The sequence below is a fragment of the Xenopus laevis genome, chromosome 1L (assembly GCF_017654675.1).
Source record: "Xenopus laevis strain J_2021 chromosome 1L, Xenopus_laevis_v10.1, whole genome shotgun sequence".
Classification (NCBI taxonomy): domain Eukaryota; kingdom Metazoa; phylum Chordata; class Amphibia; order Anura; family Pipidae; genus Xenopus; species Xenopus laevis.
In genome coordinates this window covers 155,928,937-155,944,707 of record NC_054371.1, presented here as the reverse complement: position 1 = coordinate 155,944,707, position 15,771 = coordinate 155,928,937, and the positions used below count along the sequence as shown (strand labels likewise).

The 15,771-nt window shown below is 39.4% G+C and overlaps 1 protein-coding gene across 2 annotated transcripts in view; it reads right to left on the bottom strand.

The window, feature by feature from the left end:
- The window catches only part of smtn.L (smoothelin L homeolog), an 82,162-nt gene extending 68,492 nt beyond the window's left edge, over positions 1-13,670 (bottom strand). Inside the window, exon 1 of one of the 2 annotated variants that reach the window (XM_018242908.2) lies at positions 13,485-13,670. In XM_018242908.2, coding sequence (XP_018098397.1) covers positions 13,485-13,535 — 51 coding nt within the window. In that variant the 5' untranslated portion in view covers positions 13,536-13,670. 2 annotated transcript variants of the gene reach the window in all.
- Between the last annotated feature and the right edge of the window lie 2,101 nt (positions 13,671-15,771).

Here is a 15,771-nt window from a genome sequence, read left to right as displayed (position 1 = left end):
GATAGGGGCTACTAAATGGCCAATCACAGCTCCTATTTGGCACCCCAAGAAAAATTTTCATGCTTGTGTTGCTCTCCAACTCCTTTTACTCCTGAATGTTGCTCACGAGTTGAAAAGGTTGGGGATCCCTGGTATAGAGTATTCAAGTTTCCCTCCCCCTCATTGCATTCAAATTTATTGCATTTGGGTTTTTTCATAAATAAGCAATCATTTGAATTGTGAGTTTATTCAAGGTAGAAAAAAAGTTCCTAAACCTGACTGTTTTGCCAACCTGACTGTTACTTCTCAACCCATCAATTAAGAGTTTCTATTGCGAACAGACTTTACTGTGCAAATATGGCAGCCCCCTGATATAGGGATCAGATAAGTAGTGTAAAAAGCATTAGGCAAATACTTTTATGGCAAAATTAGAAATATCATGCAAAGATAATGTTATGATAGAAAAAAAAAAAACTTAGTTTAATTTTTGGTGTAAGTAGATCTTTAATGTGGTCCTCTACCAACAGGTCTCCATAGGCGCCTTTTAGTCTCCAGCCCAGAGGCCAAACAATGAAATTCACCAATATTTGTCAAAACAAGTATGTCTGAACATCTAAAGAAGATTGTCTTTGAATGTTTGGTGAGATTGTTGGCCAATTTGGCTATCCAGCTGTTGTATCATCACAATGATCTCACTGTTTGGCCTTTGGACAACTGGATGAAAACAGAGGTCTGTGAAGAACAGATGGGAGAGTATGGCATACACATTCTCATCTGGTCGACTCCAAACAATCTTCAAACAAGCCAATCCCCAACAAGATTTTGGGTGAGCCGGGTCACCCCATACTCAGCCCAATAAATTATCAATGAATGTAGCTGCATGATTAAAAGGTTAGTTTATGGCCAAACAACACAAGACAGAAACTGCTAGCTCAGTCAATAAGACCTTCATAAAAGGTAGTGAACAAAAAAAGCAAAGTGAAAATAAAAAAAGAATAGAGCTACAAAGAAACACAGGTATCGTGTCCCTGTAGATGGTTTTTTGGTATTTACATAATCTGGTATTAGCGGTGGTCAAAAAAATCCTTTAACTGAGCATTTTGGCAGAGGTCTTGCTGGTGTCAGATGGAAAGGCGAAGATTTTGCTACTGCTGTTCCCCACCAGAGGGCATTAGTGGTCACATTATTAACATGCATTTATTTAGCGCCAACATATGTTGCAGTGCTGTACACGTGCCATAGCCTAATGTTGTATAAAGAAAATGCAGTTATGCCACAAATTCAATTTATCTTCTTTATATTCAGCTTGTTACACATTTTAAAAATAAACAATTGTAACCCTCCAAAAGGAACAAGAGAGAAAATACATCTTTTAAAAAAAAACCAAAAAGAAAAAACCACATTGTCTGGCACAAGAGCAAGAAAAAAAAAAAAACAGTCTGCTGCAGACTGTGGATCACGCCCAGTTTTCCAGTTCTCTATGATCACCTTTAGGTCACAGATTACGCTTTATAGCCAAAATGAATTATTCTGTCACTGGAGTTGCTGCCAAGTAAAAGTTCGCATTGTGTGACTCATGGACATATACAGCATTTTATCACACTGATCCAAGCAAGCCTTAAATGGTAATTACCATATTTATAAGAATTGGAAGGTTTTATTTGTGGACAAGAAACACCTGTGATGCAGCTTTTTGCTGGACTTATCTGCCTGGGATTTCAATGAAAGCCCATGAAAGGTAAGAGATCCAGGAAACAGCAGTTTGCAAATCATCTAAATAAAGGTCAATGTGGATTTAACAGCACATTTAAATAGCATATAAGGGCTCAACTCACAGGCATCTTTCGTCGGATGAGATACATGATAAGACTGAATGCACAGCTTTCTGCATTCACATCAGACAGTCGTGTCGGATAGAATGGAGTTTTTACCTGCGACTTTTCATTCACTCCCATTTTATTTAGATTTTTCTCTATAACACAAGCAAAACTAATTCAACTATTTGGCATATAATAGTATTGTTGAGCGTATTTGGCAGGTCTGTGTTTATTATATTGTATTCTCAAGTAGATGTTTCAAATACAAGGAACTAGAAAGTTCCCCTGAAACAGCTGTTTCTATCTTTATTTGCCAAATCACATGCTTTTACATCCAGCTTGACACAGCTGGATTTTAATGTGAGGCTTAATATAAATATTGCAGGTATTACTCATTCTTAATCAGAGGGGGCACTAGAAAGCAAAGTCACTTGAGGGGATAAAAGACTTCTGTGACCTTAGATGAAAGATGGATGGTTGGAAAATACGTCTTAAAGGAGATGGAAACCCTGTAGAAAAAAAACATACCCCCCCACCCCATGTAGAACCCCCCTCCCTCCTGGTTAACTGCCCCCCCCCCCGTATTGCCCCATACTTTATACTTACCCCTCGTCGCAGATTCTGGCAGCGGACTTCACGGCATCTATCTTCCGGGTCCTCGGTAAGCTGACTGGGAGATCTGAAATCTCCGTCAATTTCGGTGCTTGCGCAGTTTTCGAAAACCAGCAAGTTGCGCATGTGCCGACATACCAATCTCCCAGTCAGCTTACAGAGGGCACGGAAGATGGATGCTGTAAAGTTCCCTGCCAGAATCTGCGATGAAGGGCAAGTATAAAGTATTGGGCATTTCCGGGGGGGGGGGGGCATGAGGTTTTTTTTTCGACAGGGTTTCCTTCTCCATTAAAGAGATTGGGTAATGGGTTTCTCTACCAGCCCAAAGTCCTTAAGTCATGAAGATCTGTGGCTCCAAAGATACCCCAGTAGCTCCTCATCTTCTTTTATGCTGATTTGCATGCTCTGTGCTGCTGTCAGTTACTGAGCTTAGGTAAAAATGAACCAGCAGCACACTGATTTGAAGGGAAGCAAGCGAATCCCTTGTTTATTTAGCCTATGTACATACAAAGTAAGGGCAACATTTCGGACCCCACTGGGCCCTTTATAAAGAGGCTTGTGTGCTGCTGGTTCATACAGGACCTGTTGGCTAAGAGAAGGTCATCCAGATCTAGCACCGGACACCCATAAATGGTGTACACCAGAAGGAAAAAGTAGTAACTGAGCTTAGGGACCAACAAACATTATACTGCATATGTCAATATAAAACGCATTAGTAAATAATAGAGATTATTAGTACATCAAAGCTCTGAAACAAAGTTAAGTTAGCATCAGCATTTAATAATCAGGCTTGTAGCATCATCTTATGACAGGGAAACCACATTTTCTCCTTGATAATTTGTGACAACCCCTAAGATTCGATTCTGAACAGCTGCTCAGAGCACAATAAGCATGTGCGTGTCACGGACACGTCTAACAAAATCCAAGATGGGGAGCTCCTGTCACAACTTTGAAGACCTGAAGCAATACTACAATAGAGATGCTGAATGTTTAGGCTAGTGCAAGAAGTTCAGTATATAAAAGAATTTCATTTAGAGTTTGGTTCTCCTTTAAGTAGAAAACATGCAGCCTTACCTATAAACATGACCTTATCTTATTTGCCAAGGTGTAGCACCAACTTAAGCAAAATATCATTAATATACCAGTTCATCAGCTTGTGAGATGCAAAGGAAAGCAAGGAAATTTGGGTAGTGCGGGGTAAACTGATCCCCGTAACTGGTTGGCTCCAGACAGTCTGGTGGAGGCCCTTTTGGGATGTATGGAATACAGGATTTGGTATGTATGCTAGACTCTCTGGCACACCAGGAGTTCTAAATTTTGCTGACGTGCCTAAATGTAATGCAGCAGGATTAAGAAACCTTTGGCATAGGCAACACATACATTTCCTGCAGATGAAAACCCAATAAAATGAAGTCTGACACAATTATGCAATCACATACCTTTTTAGAAGACAAAAACTATGCAAAATGAATTAGGACTGAGTATCTAACTAAAGCAAAGAAAGAATATTGGTATAGCCTTTGTGCTTCTATGATTCGACAACTGCTTCTAATGGAGCTATTACAGTACAGCAAGCAAAGGCCCTGTAAAGATGAATGTTTTTCTTTCCCTTATATATATGTATATATGAAATCCTACTATAACATACAAAATCAGGTCAACAATACAATCTGGATAGATATTTCTCAATTTTACAATTTTTTCCTAGTGCTGAGGCATCCTACATACTTGTTGTGTTAGATAGTCTTGAAAATGCTCATTACTTTGTTTTAGATACAAAATCTTGAGCCTGATAAAGATAACCTTTTGGCTTGAACCATTGCTCTGTCTGCATTACGCCTATAAAGGCATTTTATTGTTTATGGAGTGCTGTCCATTTTAGTTTGAAGCCTTTGGAGCATGACCAGCAACAGAATCTTAGACCCTAGATATCTTAAAGCTGTCCTTAGACATGCAGATTTTATCATTATGTTCGATGAATAATAGTGTGTTGCAATCTCCCGACCTAGTACTAACCATTCAGATTAAATAAAGTAGTAAAAAGAACAAATCAGATGATGTTCTGGACATTAATAGACAGCAATCGTACTGTCTGAGGAATAATGGGGACAGTCAACCTCTGATATTGGGACAAAACATGCAGAGATATCATAATCTGACAGAAACCTTGTCTGATCGACTAAACAACTGATCACCATGGTACAAAAAATGCTGGGATGATCCACTTATGGACCGAAAATCGTACGAACCTTTGTTTCGTACAGCTTAGTCTTTGAGTCTATGGCAAGCTTAAGTCTTCTTAGCAACGCCAGGCAATACGGTAATCAGTTTCTCAGGATCTGCCTATTGAACCATGTTCAATGATAGACCAAGCAAACCTTGTTTAAAGTGTTTGGAAATGTTTTTAAAATTGGGCGTCTGCACATAACGTCATATGTTCAGCAGTAAATGACAAAGTGCGCAATATGATTTTACAACTGCAATGAACTATAATAAACAAGCATCCCTCAAACAGTGAATCCCATATATTATATAACTGATATGTGATGAGAGGCATATTCTCGATTAAAAAAATCTAACTTTGCCACACGTCAAAAGACCTATATTCAGTCTTTGCTTATATAGTATGTCAACATGAAACTCTGTTCTTCTGTGGTGCTTCTATTCTGATTTCCCAGGACTGGCCATATACGGTTCACCGATTCTTTGCTTAGTGGTTCAGTTCAGATCCTTCCCATGTCACCATAAATCACTGTATACAGTCCTACTTTAAAAGATTAAAAGGGGACTGCTGATCACTAGAGGTCTGTGTTTACCATATTTTCAATCTTTAAGGAACTTACGGACAGTTATAACATCTGCGTCTGTTCCATTGTTTATAACACAGAAAACATTTATTCTACTAGTTCCTGCTTATAAATACACCTCATTTTGTATTCCATTAAAACCTAAGATGCAGATTTTAAATCAAGCATGGTTTAGAAAAGGAGGCATAGAAGCAGCCAAATGTTCCTCTGTAAGGAACAAGAAATTAAACACAGTCAGACTTTGGGGTTTTATGAAGTGATGGCATCCAATTTTCTTGTGGAGTTCCTTGGATTGCACTTGTTCCGACAGTTTCCATTGACTTTTATTACTTTATACTGGGAAGACTGAGCTGGTTGGTACAAATGATGTCATGCTAGTTATGAAACTATTTAACCTAATACTGTAATTTTATGTTCCATTGCAGGCTATAATTGAATAGTGAACGGAAGATGAATATGCTCTGAAGACAAGGTATGATTATATACAAGCTGTGCCTAAAGGAAACATTTTTAGTATGATGCAGGCAAATAAATATCTCCTGTCACATTACTGATATGACGCTGATAAATACCACAGAACCTCTTGGGAAAAAATGACCCCGCCCCTTTGTTGCATGGCACAAGAGTATAAGATTACATGCTAGTGATTGGAACCCGAGGCATTCAGTCAGTAGCAGCTAGTCGCTTTAGAATTTAGTTGAACCCCTGCTAGTACTGGTCTTCACAAAAACCCTTTTGGGTCCCCAGAACTTACTGCTGCAATACCAACAAGGAACATGCTAACTTTAACAAACAAACTGCAATTGTGAGGTACAGATAAGGATCATGCAAAACAAGCAGCAAGTTGCTTGGGCAAGGAGGAAAAGAAAAGTGGAGAATTTAAACATCAAAACCACAAAAATGCAAAGAAATGGTGCACAAGCATTCTATTATGAAAGAAGCCAGGCTATACCGCACCACCACTAAGAAGGGGTCGCTAGGAAACCCAGCATGGAGAAAGAATTTTGGCGCATCTGGAGACGGGTGCACACCCACACAACTGAAGGAGTATTTGGCCCGACTAAAGGTATAAAGATGTGTCGGTGTCCCAATAGGAGGGGGGGGTCACTGACACCTGCCTCAGTGGTGTAACATTGGGGCAGATTTACTAAAGGGTGAAGTGGCTAAAGCTAGTGACATTTCACCAGAAATCCCATCCGCTGGGACATCGCAAATTTACCAACAGGTGTAGGCGATATTCACTAGCGAATGGGACCGTCGCTAGCGTTTGTTCACACTATCACCATGCTATTTTTGCCCTTGCGAACGGACGTTACTCTGCAGATTCAGTAAAGTGCGAATTTTACTGAATGTAATCCCTTTCACCAGAGTTTACTGGCATGACTTGGGGCAGCTGTGAAATTGACAATATGTCAGATTTCAAAATTGAATATAAAAAAATCTGTTTGCTCTTTTGAGAAATGGATTTCAGTGCAGAATTCTGCTGGAGCAGCACTATTAACGGATTCATTTTGGAAAAAAAATTTTTTTTCCCCATGACAGTATCCCTTTAAGGTGGCCATATCGCCAAACGAGCGGATCTTTCCCCAATATTCCATTAACGAGCATGGCTATATCAGAGGGTAATCTGAACGTATGGCCGAATGATCCGCAATGGGCTCCGGCGGGATCGGTCTGGTCAAAACCAAACCTGTTCGATCGACCAAACTCCGCCGGACGAAAAATGTCAGCACACTCCACACACGATCCGAAATTGTACAAATCGTCAATTCGTACGATAGGATCTTTGCGTCTATGGCCACCTTTACTGTTCCCTCCAATGCTGAACTACATGCATTATTGATATAGTGTGGCAGGAGTGATTGTGGCAATTTGCAACAATGGCTTGCACACTTATATTATCAGGCATATAAAGAAGAACATTTAGAGAATGGGACAGACAGATTGCTTTGAACAGCAGCTATATTGACATTTTTACTTCATGAATGAAAATGAAATCTATGCATCTTTTTACCATATGTTTATTTGTTTGGTGTTTTCCTTTAAATACTTTAGGTATATACCATAAAATTCAGTCAGCAGCAGTTCCATAAGAGGGGAAATGACTTGGAAAGTTGCAGATTAAAGTAATCAAAGCAACTTTTAACACGTCTTAAAAGGTCTGCCTTCCAACACTTCCTCTTCCACAGACCCCATATTATCAAAATCATCCAAATTTTCAAAAATTCCTTTTTCTCTAATAATAAAACAGTACTTTGTACTTGCAAAGTAAGATATAATTAATCCTTATAAGCAAAACCAGGGTTTATTTCATGTTGATATGATTTTCTAGTAGACTTAAGTTATGAATATCCAAATTACAGAAAGATCTGTTATCCAGAAAACCCCAAGTGCCGAGAATTCTGTATAACATACCTGTATTTTAATTCCTTGTATTTCTGATACACTCTTGTTCCACCATCATGCTTCACACAGGCTCACACATGCATGCCCCTCCCAGTCTGCTCTTAACTTACCTGTTGTAAAATCTTCAGACTTCTGTTAATCCTTGGCCTCTGTTTATAATAAATGTACTCTAATCTATGCCTCACCTACATAATAAAATAGAATTCAGTCTTTAAGGCATAAACCACTCTGTGTGCATCAACTTACATCAATATGTTGAAATGTGCACACGGCAGACTTTCAACTAGGAAAATGCTATGCAAAACGTTGGCTAATATTTTACAACATGACCCCCAGGAGCGGCAGAGTATGAAAAAACAGGAAAAGAAAAGGATTTCTGTACCATAGACGTGTTAATTGCCCAGAATGTATTATGCATTGATTGCTTAATATGAGTAGGAAAAGATCAGTCTAGTCAATTACCTTCATATGAACTCATTATGAATTCTATACAGTAGAGGAAAACTAAGCCCACAAAGTTTAAAAAAAAAACAACGTGCACAAAAACCTTAGGAATTCCTGAGTTGCTTAATAAGGAGAAAACATTTACAAACAAAAGATCACAGAAGCTCTTCTGAAACAACATTAAAGTCATAGATTTAAAAAGTATTTCATCACTTACATCAGAAAATCTTGTTAAACGGATGGACTGGCATGTAAGGCAAGCAGAAACTGCTCCTGTGCGTGACTTGTTTAAACAGAAGATATTTGTACTATTTAAGTTTTTTAGTTTTTTTTTTTTTTTTAAAAAAAAAAGCACAAGTTTTCTTTTAATATCTAGGGACCATAATATCCTAGACTAGAGAAGAAAGTGTACTCCTAACAACCCTGTCAGTCAGACCCTGTCAGTCAGACTCCGCACATAATACCTAACATACTTTTGTAACCTTCATGTACTCCAAAAACATTTTAACACTTGTTTTAAGAGCTTAGTAGCCAACAAGAAGAAACATACCACTATATATTTAACTCCAATATTGAATATTTGCTATTCAAATAAACACAAACATATGGCAATAAATAATCGCATCTGAAAAACAATTGTATGTCTTCAAAACTTGATTTTAAAATCAGGTTCTAAGGACAGATATAGCATTGCACCTTTTGTTTATATACATATAATTTATTAGCTCCCAAGCACATGCTTGGCCAAGGGTACACCCCTACGTTTCACCATTAAATCTGTGCTATGCTGTGTCTGTCCCAAACAAAGCAAATATTCAAACTTTTCACTGTAATAAGATAATTGCTGTGTTATCTACAGAAACCCATCCACCTACCCAATTGAACTCATAGCAAAACATATTTTAAACATTCAGATAGAATACTATCTGATCACACCCTTAAAGAACAGCTATAAAAGTGCGGTTTGTTTAGGATAGCAGCTGCCATATTAGCTTGGTGTGACATCACTTGCCTGAGTCTCTCCCTGCTCACTCATAGCTCTGGGCTCAGACTACAGCAGGGAGGGGGCAGGAGCAAACTAAGCAAGCTCAAGCCCTGCCCTGGAGGTTTAAGATGAAAGAAGGAAGTCTGATACAGAAGCCCATGTGTACACAATAGAAGGAAAGAAATGTGGTGTTTCTTTTGACAGAAGACTAAGATCGGTGTTACTTTGAGGGTTTAATAGTGTATTTATATAGATCAAATGTTATAATAGTTGTAGAGCATCACAATCAAGAAAAAAATTCCTGGGGGTGCCAAATATGGGCTGTGATTGGCTATTGGGTTGGCAATACATATGTTTTTTTATACAACCAAAACTTGCCTCAAAGCCTGAAATTCAAAAATAAGCCACTGGGAGCAACATCCAAGGGGTTGGTGAGCAACATGTTGCTCGCGAGCCACTGGTTGGGGATCACTGATATAGACCTTTCTGATAAGGCTTAGCTGCAGTATTTGTGTTTACATCAAGGTCCTCTCAATAATCAATAAAAGCCCATTGCCTGCTCCTGGAAAGTTCATTTATAAGCTGTGAATTCACCAAAGGAGTTGGTTGACTTGAGTATCTGAATCATTTTAGCAAATAATTAACAACAGGATTTACAACATGAAATTATTTGTGGAACAAATTATCTAAAAATTACAAAGACCAGAAAAGGTCCTGATTGCAAGCTATTAATTGTTTTAGGCTATCTGATACAGTGTAACTAACTGTAGCTCCCTAGAGAATCTGATGTTAAATCTTGGCACATGCCCTGGGAACCTGCAGCCTGGAACCACCACGCCAGGCACAGTGCATTCAATTTGTTAAATAGCAAGACACACACACAAAATCATTGTCAGAAACACTACCCTTATCCTACATGAGCATTTCACTCAGGGGAGTCGAAACCCCTTCCTATTGGTATATCAAAACACAAAGCCAACAGCTACAAATATGTAGATGCTGCGGAGCAGGCAAACTATATAACAGTTGGTGCATGCTTACAACTGAGATGATGGGGCAGGAGTTGAGTGGAATTTCAGAGGATTACTGTTAACTTGCAAGTGAGGACTGCTTCCAAGTAAAGCTGTTGAAGACTCAGCCAGCTTTTACTTCAACTTGGATGCCGAGAAGAAAGGTTCTTTACTGAATCTTAATACTTTTTTTTGTAGTGTTAAAGGAGTTGTTCATATATTTTTTTCATTTCAGTTGGATTCAGATTGCTCACCAAAAAGCAATACTTTTTTTCCCAATTGCTGTCCATTTTTTATAGTTTTTCCAAAATGGACGTTTGAAGTTTAAATGTTCCTGTCTCTGGTGTTTCAGTCTGGCAGCTCAGTAATCCAGGTGCAGAATCTGAATTGTTACAATTTGCTTATATTAGTTGATACATGTCTCAGCACCATCTGTGTATTAATAATTATTAATACAGCTGCCTTTAATGAAACTCAAGGATTTCGCTGCAGGGCCAAAGCTAAGAAATGTATCAACTAATGTATCAATTTAGAACAGTTTCATGAGTCAGATGGCTGCCATGAACTCCGAGGCCAGAATCTGCATGGGGGGGGATGAGGGGCATTTGTCCAGGGGGGGGGGGGCAGGTAGGCTGGGGGGAGGAGGGAGGTTTTTTTTTTTTTTTTTATTATTATGGGTTGAATTCTGCTTTAATGACATCACAAGTGTTAAAGGTAGTAATGAGGCTATTAATCTAAAACAAACATTCTAAGACTGGAAACTGTGTTTTAATGTACAGTCAGAAGGAAAGCAATCAGACCTTTGGATGGATGCATAGAATATAAAGGATGATTAATTATTGACAAGGATTGATTTGAATCTTTACAGTGCCTGTGTTCTGACCCAAGTCCTGGAGTCAAGGAAATAAGAGCTCCCAACATGTCTTACTGTGATTTAGAAGCATTTTCATTAACAACTTACAGCATAGATACCCAGGGTCAGACTGACAGTCTGAACACAGGGAAACCCAGAGGTCTCCAGTCCTGTTGTGCCTCACTGGCCTGGACAAATTGGAAGTGTGAGGGAATATAAAAAAAAATAAAAACTTTCCACTTTCCACAAGTTAATGACTTGTCTACAACACTTTATAACTATCCTATTTTTATTCTGTTGTTGTTTTTACCCATTTTTGGGCAACATCATTTCAATATTCACACCCTGACAAGGGAGGGAAGTGATGTAAACAAAGTTAAACATTAAAAACGTATATATCATTGCAGTATTACGTTTTCCTTCAGAATCTGGTAGAACACACAATAAACACGAGCCACTACCTTCTAGTTACACAAGAGCAATATTAATATTCAGTGCAGTCACCAGGGTGTTTCAACAATAATCTGTGTGTCTTGAACCATAGAAACTTTGTGTACAGATGATTCTTGTGTGTTCTAAAGTGCTATAGTGATTTCTACAAAGTGCTCTCAAATAAAATTATAATTAAGTAAAAAATAAAAAAAAAAAGGTGCTTGTAGTGCTTTCTTCAAAAGGAAACGTGAATTAAAGCAAAGTGCAATGGTGTTTTCTTCAATCAATAAAAATCTCCCACTCTCTGGTGGGATTAGCAATTTACAAGATTCCCGATTTCAAAGCAGCATATCATTATCAACTCCAGGGTACACATGGGAGAGAGAGACAATGGCAGAACCCATCTCTGTGCATCTCCACAATCTGCACTATAAAATTGTTTGACTGTGCTCAGAAATGTGAACTATAAAAAAGGAATACCCTGGAGTTGATTTTGATATAATGTTTTGAAACCAGGAATCTTGTAAATTGCAAATTCCACCAGAGAGTGGAGAAGCCACATGCATTCCTTCAATAAAATAGAAGTATTTCTTAAATAAAATAGAAGTATTCCTTCAATAAAATAGCCAGCTGGAAAAATAGCCAGCTGGAAGCTCTTTCCTACTTTAGGGGAGCAAAACTGCCAATTCCAATGATTGAATACACAATAGGATGCCAATAAACTGCAATCTTAATTTTTTTCTCTCTTTACTTTTGGTAACACAAGCATAAGAGGCAACAGCAGCAGACAACATATATTCACAGAAGGACATACTGGTAGTCATTATTACTATGACAAGCAGCCCTATTACACTTCATCACTAACAAAGGCACCACTCTGCTTCATTGGCGTTAAAAAGAAAAAAACGTATTTTACCTGACAAACTCAAAAGTTAGTTCTGTATGAATATACAGAGTAAACTCTGCTCAGCAGGTTCAACAAACTCCCAAAAGAGCGTCACACCTACACTGAGATGCCACATCTTATTTTACAGGGAAAGTACAATGCTCATATAATACAATTTAGTGCAACACTGTATGTATAATAATGGTCTTCAATGATCATTTTTTTGTAGTTTTTGAATTATTTGCGTTCTTCTTAATATTCTTTCCAGCTTTCAAATGGGAGTCAATGACCCCATCTAAAAAACAAATGCTCTGTAAGGCTATGAATGTATGGTTATTGCTACTCTATTACTCATCTTTCTATTCCGGCCTCTCCTGTTCATATTCCAGTCTCTTATTCAAATCAATGCATGGTTGCTAGGGTGATAAGGACCATAGCAACCAGATTGCAAGATGCTAAATAAAAAGCTAAATAGCTTAAAAACCAACACATGATAAAAAAAGAAAACCAACTGCAAATTGAATTTCATGCTCTACATCATAATAAAAATGAACTCAAAAGGTAAACAATCCCTTTAACTAATGTATAGACATTTTTAACACACATGGTACATTAAAAAGAGTCACATATTGAGATGTAGCTAAACAGTGGAGGATAGAAAATAATGACAAGCAATGATGTTAATGGCACACTGTATAGTCATCAGGATGAGTGAGAGACAGAGAAAGGTTTTCCATGAGAGACAGCTGAATCACCAGCAGAGACCGGTCACATGGGACAGGCAGATTTGGAGCACAAAGGAGTCAGGTTCAATGGAACCAGGAGAGGAGCTGATTCAGACATTAGTCGCTGCGACTCGTAGGGGAGCGGCGGCCCCTCAGGCGAAGATACCCGGGAATGAGTGTGATCAGACTCTGCCCCAAACGCACAATAGAGAAAAGAAGCGGCAATGACGTGCCGATCTCCTGAGCCCAGCACAACAGCCTGGTACCCAAAGACAAATGAGCGACAAGATAATGCGAGTCTCCCGAGGTGTCTATACTGTCACACACACAGAGCAGAAGCGGCAGCCACATCATAAACTGTGCACCTGTAGCGCATAAAGCCAGACACAAAGGCAGTGACAAGAGTTCCTGGCGACAAGAGCCCGTGACTAGACACTGACACACGAGGTTCCGCGAGTTACTAGTGCTAGTCTAGACTGCCAGTGAAAGATGGATGAGACCGCCGTCCCGTACGATTGTAATACTCACAAGCTTGCGTAAGGTACCCTCGTCCATATAGGAGAACCTTTCACCAGACATAATTCTGTATCGTGGGTGGCTCTGCCTTCAGGTTACCAGAGACACAACCACTACTTGCAATTGCCACTCTCATCTGAGCTCAAACTCTTCATACACATCAACTTCAAATCACAACGTTTCCGGTACTCGCCAAGCATTTACCCTGCCCTTAGCATCTGAAGACCAATCAAAACACAAGAATACACGATCAGCCCGCCCAACCACCTCGGGATTGGGCGAATTGAATTCACCACGCCCACGCCTATCGCAAGACTGTTCGGGATTTGTAGTTTACCCTAGTCAAGAGTGTCATGTGCAGGTAAATAGGAATATTTCAAATTGAAACTGTCAGTGGCAACGGTTTGAGCAGTAAAATAGCTTGACTGTTTGTCTGCATGTATGACAAACCTCACTCTGTCAAGATAGCTTGCTGGCTGTTCTGTTTTTCTCAGGCATATATGTATTAGTCAAACTAATGAAGTAGGTTAATTCATACCAGACATATAAACAAAAAAAGTTTCCTGTATTATTTGGTTTTGAAAAAACACGAAAGGGTGTTGTGCCAGGTACTGCTTATACCACACTGCTGGTCCCCCAGCAACACCATGTGACCACAAAGGTTCAAGCAGACAATGAAATGTGTGTTCCAAACAATATAACAGACAAAGCATGCGGCCAAAGCCCAGACCCTGAGAGAAACTGGAAGCAAAGTGTAAATTGAGGGTTTGTTTGCTTGATATTATAGGGATGTACCCAGCAAAATACACCTGGAACAGTTCCCTAAGCCTAGTCCCCTGCTCTCCTGCTGATCTGTCTGACTACTTTGCTGAGCTGGCTGACTATTGTTACTTTGTATCAGCAGCCATCTGCTCTTAACCTGTGTAGGAGAGGTGTGTACACTGTCTCTCCTCTGTATTGATTCTGTGCAAGCAGGGGGGAGGAGCCCCACCCTCTGTGAGCCACCCTCTGTGCACTGACAGGAAGGAAGAGGGAGAGAGAAAGTGCTGCTGGGAGAGAGAAGCAGCAGAGTACAAGCAAAGTATGCATACTCCCAGAGTTTCTGTGGGGGAAAGTTAATAGGGAACCCCAGTGGCAGAAATGTGTGCTCTCTTTAGGGTGCGGAAGGAAAGGGGGTCCTTGTCAGTGCTCTAAAGAGCAAAGTGTGCTCTTCTCAGGGCATGGAAAACCAAAGGGAGTCCTTCTCAGGACTTTGAAGCAACTGCCACATAAGTAGGGATTCCCTTCAGCAGTTCAGAGATCATCAGCTGTGTTATTTGAGTGAAGTTGCTCCTGGCTGGCAGGCTACTCGTATCACTGGAATTTAAAGGTATAGTGTCCTGCCAAATAAATCCATCAACCGTTGCACTGTTTATGTGTATTCCCAGGTAGGGGGTATTACAGTTCAGCCTGTCCTGACCTTGGGTGGAAGCAAGCCATATTAAAGTGTACCTGCTCTCCTATATAGGGGAGGCACAGGACTCCTGTAGTGCCACACGCAACTAAATGCGTGCTAGATCTCATGCAGTAGCTATACCTGTATCCTCCAAACCCTGCAATTCCCTGCACACGTGATTTCAATATGGAATGGAACATCGCAGTGCAATGCATTGTGGGTTATGTAGTTCCTGCATGCTGTCTGTAAACTGTGGAGAAGCTGTTACAATTTCAGCATAGAAAATTGCACTTATTCCTACTTTTTGAGAAAACAGGTAACTGTGATGGGTATATTAGGGGTTTCTCTATGAGGGCCTTGTTATCAAATTTTGGTTTGGAAGCCTGAGTTCCCCTTTAAATTACGCATTTGAAAGGAATTGTTTATGCATGTGAACTGTGTTGACCAAAACTTAAGTAACCCTAAGAAATAATTCCAAACCCTGTGGTATTATACTAATCAAGAACAATTTACATATTAAAAATTGTGTTTGTTTCATCATTTGGAATTCACATTTGGGCATATAAGCAGGTGCCGTTTTGTGGAAACTGTTATCAAGGTAAACTTTGCAGTATCTCAAAATCTATTGTATGCACCAGAAAGGAGGACCTGATGCACATGCCCATGCATAGGCTAATCAGTTATAGACAGTGAGCAGAAGTGGAGTGCGCTGACATCTATAAAGTGAAGAAATGACTGTGCAAGTCATTGCTGTGCCTCTGGCATAGTGATGGGAAAGACAATACATGATTGGCAGCTGATATTTTTAAATACGTTTATAAAAGGTATGAAAGTTTTAATAAAAAATCATTTGGGTTTCATGTT